Consider the following 6,047-nt stretch of genomic DNA (forward strand, 5'->3'; position numbering starts at 1 on the left):
AATTTAAACCATCAGTTAAAGCAATTTGGGCTGTAAAGAAACAGAAATAAACCATGCAATAAATTAACATTGAGAAAGCAAGAAAGGAATAATAATGAAACCCGTCTGGCTATGCTAACACCACGTCCAACTGTGGAAAGTGCGTTAACACCGGATGAGACAAGCACACGATGGCAATAATTAAAATGGCCACAATCGATTTCAGAATCTTGGATCAAATTTTGAAACACGGCTCCTCACTACTTCTCTCTCTTCAAATATAATAATATGGCCTTTTTGTCTGAAAAAAAAAAAGTTCTTTCAACGGTATACACTGAAGCTAATTTTACACATTATATGACCTCAGAATGACATGACCACGGCCCTCTGCAAGGTGCAGAGTTCCCCAGGAGGGTAACTCCTGTAAGGGCAAGAAGGGTTAGGGGTCCTGTAACTTCTTGGTCAGGCAACTCTTGACAAAGTAGCAGGTATACCACCAACTAGTCCCTCTCCATGTTATGTTAATACAGGGAGGCTGTCCACAAAGGTGGACACAAGGTATGTGCCTTTCCTTTAAAGACACCTGCTATCCGGAGGGACCAGAAATGTTAAGCTGAAAAAAAAAATGGCTCTGGTGTTTGCAATGTTTCTCTCTTGCTGTGTAGCAGCACTGTTGTCTGTCCATTCTTTCAACAGTCCCTGGCGTCTACTTGCTTTTTGCTTTGCTTCAATTCTTACGGTTTAAGAGTATTGCCACAGACCTGTAAACTCGTGTGTGTATGGAAGGAAGTCAGGTAGGAAGGGGGGATAACACAAATATTTTACAAACTTGACCATTTTTTCTTATTTTTTTTCCCCTTTAAATAAGCCCTGTCCAGACTAAAATCTGTCTGGAGGGGAAGGTGGGAGGAAGGGAAGAAGTCCAAGAAGGAGGAGAATGATATATATTTATATATATACACACTCGTGGATCATTCAGCTTCGCAGGGGAAAAATGGTTGCTTTGGGGGTTGGTTGGTTTTGTCATAATCTACACAACGAGCTTTGAATACAATAATAAAGTAACAGTCCTTTGCACTGGGGGAACGACTGTGCACGAGAAACAACATGAAAGTATTTGTTGGGATTTTATTAAGCTGTTTGCAGTTTGGTGTGTGTGGTTCTGTTCGCTGTTTTTTTTTCTTTCTTTCTTTCTTTCTTTTCTTTTCTTTTTTTCCTTCCTCTCCTGCTACCAGCTTGGTCTCGCCAGACAAACCCCAAGTCCCGAGAGCTAGGAAGTGTTTAGGACGGGTCTGGAATACACACCTTGGTAATAGGCTGGCTCCAGGGCGGAGGGCTCGATGGGGCTCCTGGTGGCCACCGAGGCGCTGCCCAGCGGCAGGCTGGCCGGCAGCGCGGCGCCGTAGGGTGAGTACTGCAGGGCCTGCTCGTAGGCCTTGAAGTCCAGCTTGTGTTGCTGCTCCGAGGACGACATGAGGTTATTGATGGAGAAAGGGTGGTTGAAGGAGTAATGGGGATCCCCTTTCAGGTGCAGCTGGGACTCGTGGGGGGCCAGGCCGTGCGCCGGGTGGGAGGGGGGCACCGAGGCCAGCGTCCCGGGCCCGGAGCTGATCGGGGGCGCGGACGAGGAGGCTGGAGTCTTCAACTCCGAGGCGCCCCCTGTCGCCGCCGCAGCCCCGCTGTGGTCCAGAGTCTGGGGGCTGGCGGCGGGCCCGGGGGCGGGCGCGCCCTCTAGCTGGCCGGCCTTCCCGTGCACTCCCCGATGAAGGGGCGAGTCGGCGCCCGGGTGAGCCGCACTCGAGGGGTCCTTGCGGCTCTCAGGGCCGCCCTTGGGGCCGCCGCCGCCGGCCCCGGGCTGCTTCTCGCACTTGAAGCGCTTCTGGCGGCGCAAGTAGCAGCCGTTCTCAAACATGTTGCCGGAGTCGGGGTGCAGCGTCCAGTAGGAGCCCTTGCCCGGCTTGTCCGGGGAGCGCGCCACCTTGACGAAGCAGTCGTTGAAGGAGAGCGAGTGGCGGATGGAGTTCTGCCAGCGCTGCTGGTTCTGCCTGTAGTAGGGAAAGAGGTCCATGATCCACTGGTAGATCTCGCTCAGCGTGAGCATCTTGCTGGGCGCCTGCTGGATGGCCATGGTGATGAGCGAGATGTACGAGTAGGGCGGCTTGGCGTGCGGGTAGCTGCGCTTGAACGTCTTGGCGTCGCCGCCGCCCCCCGCGCGGCTGCGCCCCAGGTTGGACGGGGCGTACGCCATGGGGCTCATGCACGGGTTCATGGCGGCCGCGTAGGGGCCCAGGCCGTTCATGGAGGCGGCGGGCTGCGCGCCCATGGCACCCATGCCGCCGGGGCTCAACGCCGTCCCCATGGCCGTCACGCCCGCCGCGGTCATGCTGTTCATAGCGCCCGCCGAGCCCGCAGGCATGCCGGCCACGGCGCCGGGACTCAGGCCGGCGGCGCCCAAGCCCGGGTTGGCGTAGGACATGTTGAAGGAAGCCGGCGTCATGTTGCCGCTGGTGGTCATGGTGTTCATGGTCATGTAGGTGTTCATGGAGTTCATGGCGCCCAGGCCCGAGTTCATGTTGCTGACCGGGACGGAGGAGTAGGCCTGGAGCAGAAACAGCGAGCCAAGAGGCCCCGAAGGGCGGCGTTAGAGGAGGGCGCAGAGCCGGCTAGGGGTGGGGGAGGGAGTGGGGGGCGAACCCGGGGCGGGCGGGCGTGAGGGGTGGAGTGGGCGAGTGAGCGAGCGCGACTTGCCCAGCGCGGACCCCATCCCCCAGTGCGCGCACACACAGGTACTCTCACGCGCGGGGCAGTGGGCTGGGAGTTCTTCCCAGGCCGAGGAAAGACGTGTTGCACCGCAGGGGGAAAATCCTAGCTCGGCAGGCATAAAAGACCCAGGGCTCACAGAAAACGTGTCCCCGGGAAGCTGTGTAATCGCCATACAAGCCAAGCTCGGTGGCTGGCTTCCCGCCCTTCGCTGCACTGCCTGCTGCCTGCAAGTCAACTCGGCAAAGCGTCTTCTTTTTTGGGGGGGTGGGGGGAGACACGCAAATGTTCTTAAAAGTGGGCGTTCACTTTGTCCTGAGGGCGCACTGGGTCGGCAGGGTGGGCCCCGCGCCTGCCAGCCTGCCAGGCCGCGGCTGCGAGGTGCCAGGTGGCTGTGAGGGGAGCTCCCTGGCACAGCAGATACGCAGCCATCTGAGTCCGGGACCGCTTATTTCCCAACAACTTGATGGCCTCGGCGGTTTTAGGGAGTTTTGGTTTGGGGGGTGGTGGTTAAACAATGACTTGCGGTTGATTATTCTATTTGGAAGTAGAGTGCTGCACCTTGTAGCAACCATAATATTAAGGGGTCGCCAAGACGGAAGTTAAGTTTTGGAGGCTAAAACTCAAAACAGATCCACACAACAAGGGGGCTGAAAAGGGAGTCTAAGGAACAGGAGTCTTCCGCCTGCGTTTCGGTGGGCACTACAGGTGCACCCCTGCGGCCATTCAAAAACCAGCTTGGGGTTGATAAGGACGCCCAGTCCCTCCGCCTTGGAAAATGTATTGAAATAATCTTCCTTTCCCCCACTCCCTGCATACGGATATATCCCCCCGCTGACCATTTTAAAGCTGGGCCTTTGAAACTACCGGAGTAGTTCCCAATATTTTTCAAGTCTCCCATATCAAACTCTGTTTTCTTCACCTGCTACTCCACTCCATTCTGGTGCTCAGGTTTGAAAGAAAAGCAAGTTCTTTCATGAGAGGCCTTAGTGGACTGGTGGGAAGCGGTGGCTGCACCCACGTGAAACACCTGGCAGAGTTGGGGAGTGCCGGGGGAAACTCAGAGGAAGCACATGGTGTTTTTAAAAAACACACGTTCCCAAAGACATTACGAACTATTCCTCTGATAATATAATAAGGAGATGATGCCTTCCACGGATTCCCATCAGCAACCACGACTTCGTTTGAAAACAGAAGCGGTGAGCAGCAAGCACCCTGTAAGTTACCCATGCAAATACACTCAGAGGTAGGTACAAGAGAAATCTATAAACCAACTGCCTTGAGAATATTTTCCGATTTTGTGCCTTCCCCCCCCGCCCACGTCTTAAAGTATTTTCTACTTGGGCGTTTATTTTCTCTTCCTCTTCTCAGGATTATTCAAGGCACTCTCTCTTTTCAATGATGCTAATTAAACTTTTTTTGGCGGAGGAGGAGAGAGAGAGGTAATGGCCAGCATCCCCCCCACAAAAACACTTTTAATAGGTGGGAGTCCTGCTTGTACCTGGTTGCTTCGCAGTTCTTCTGTGAGCATTGTAAAATAAACCCCATGAACGTGCCACCAAGGGGACAATGAAGGGAAACAGGTTCTTGGCCGAGTTCTGGAAAAAAGGATTCGGCTCGCACCAGCGCCACCCAGCGGTTCCAGAGACGAATGAACACGCTTCTTCCCCAAGCCCGGCTTTTGAAGAACAAGTTTTATAAAACGCAGGGATCCTTTCACTGTTCCAACCCCCAGGTTAGAGACCGAGCATTCACCCCACAGGATGAGTGCGTGTTACACGGCGGCACTGCCCTGGAGTTCTAAGTTGCCTCCGCCCGCCCGCCCTGGCCTCCCCGATCCGGCGGCTCCCGTTCTCCCCCAGCAAGCGCCAAGTACTTCCCAGAGCGGTGCGTTCCAGCCCTGAGTTTCCTCAAACTCTCCGGACCCACAAGAGGGCCCGCGGCGCACTGTTCCCGACCCGGCCACCGAAAAACGTAGCCCGGGGCTTGGCAGCGACGCCCCCTCCCCGCCCCAGCCTGCCCACCAAGCCCCCCGCCGCTGCCCCTGCCCAGCGCCCACTTGGACCCCCGGCCTCCCCGGACCTGGGCTCTGGGCGCACCGCCTCTCACCTCCTGCGTGTCCGCGTAGTAGCTGTTCCAGTCGCTGCTCTCATGCCCTTCCATCTTCACAGTCCCTAACATCCTGGAGCCACCCTACCCGTTGCAACCATCCAGCCCAGTGCGAGGCGACGGGCGGCCGCGCGGCGCGCGGGGGAGGGGAGCCGAGGAGCTGCAGTCACCCGAGCGCCGGCGCCGGCCCAACGCCACCCCTGGGAGGAGGGAGCCCGGCGCTGCGGGGCGCGGCGTGCGCGGTGGCGGCGGCGGTGGCGGCGCGGCGGGCGGGGGCAGCACCGGGGGCAGGCGGCTGCCGCGGAGCGCGGCGCCGGGGAGCGCCTCGGCGGGAACTGAGCGGGCGGCCTCTGCAAGGCGAGTGCAGTTGAGCTGATGTGGATCTTACGTCGCTCGAGTGCCCACCTCCTCGTCCTCTCCCCATTTGTCCGCAGCACAAAGACGCTCGCACCTACAAAGCCCGAGGTGCACCTGCGAGGCGGCCGCCCGCCAGTCCGGCCCGACGCGCGCCTCCCGCCCCGCCGCGCCGCGCCTCCGCCGCCACCACAGCCACCGCCGTCGCGCGCGCCCCTCCCGCCGCGCCCCCTCGCCAGCCCTCCCTCCCCGCCCCCCAAACGCGGCCCTCACTTTGTGTTTGCAAAGCAGTGTAATTGGTTTACCCGGAGGAGGCCAGGGAAAAAGGGGGGAACTGCGTGGTGCTGGTGGTGCTGGGGTGTAAGCCCCCGTTTGGAAAAAGAAAAAAAAAAGCAGAAGAAAAAAAAATAGGCGGGGCGGACGGGCAGGCCAGGACTTTGGATGGGAACCGCGTAGCTGGAGAAAGGCCGGAGCTTAGGGACCGTGCGGGCTCAGACTCCAGGGCCCCACACCCGGCGCGCGGGAGACCCTGCGGAAAGGACTGAGCCCCCGCGCTGCGCCCCACCCCGTCTGTCCCTGCCTCCCCCACTTTCCTGATCCCTGACCCCAAAGTTCAGTCCCCGGGGATTAGAGGATGCAGGCTTTAGTTTTCTTCTCCCTCCTGTACTGGGAAAGGGGGGGAAAGGCCCCGTTTTGACCTCGTCACTAAAAACCCGGTCGTCTGAGTCAACCTAACCGAGTGACGTTGGGGCCGACGCAGGCTCCCGGCTGGCAAGGCGAAGGCGCTGCCACGGAACTCGTACCTGCGGCGGTACGAGCAGGTGAGTCACTGCACCGTTTCATAT

General features: G+C 58.2%; 1 protein-coding gene across 1 annotated transcript; it reads right to left on the bottom strand.

The window, feature by feature from the left end:
* Positions 1–541: 541 nt before the first annotated feature.
* On the bottom strand, positions 542–5,358 carry FOXA1 (forkhead box A1). Its single transcript, XM_004584778.4, has 2 exons — positions 4,849–5,358; positions 542–2,578 (listed from the first exon to the last, which is right to left on the bottom strand). Exons 1-2 carry the CDS (start codon positions 4,918–4,920, stop codon positions 1,250–1,252), a joined length of 1,401 nt encoding a protein of 466 aa, XP_004584835.2. The 5' UTR covers positions 4,921–5,358; the 3' UTR covers positions 542–1,249.
* Between the last annotated feature and the right edge of the window lie 689 nt (positions 5,359–6,047).

This window comes from Ochotona princeps, chromosome 6 (assembly GCF_030435755.1).
Source record: "Ochotona princeps isolate mOchPri1 chromosome 6, mOchPri1.hap1, whole genome shotgun sequence".
In the NCBI taxonomy this organism is placed as follows: Eukaryota; Metazoa; Chordata; class Mammalia; order Lagomorpha; family Ochotonidae; genus Ochotona; species Ochotona princeps.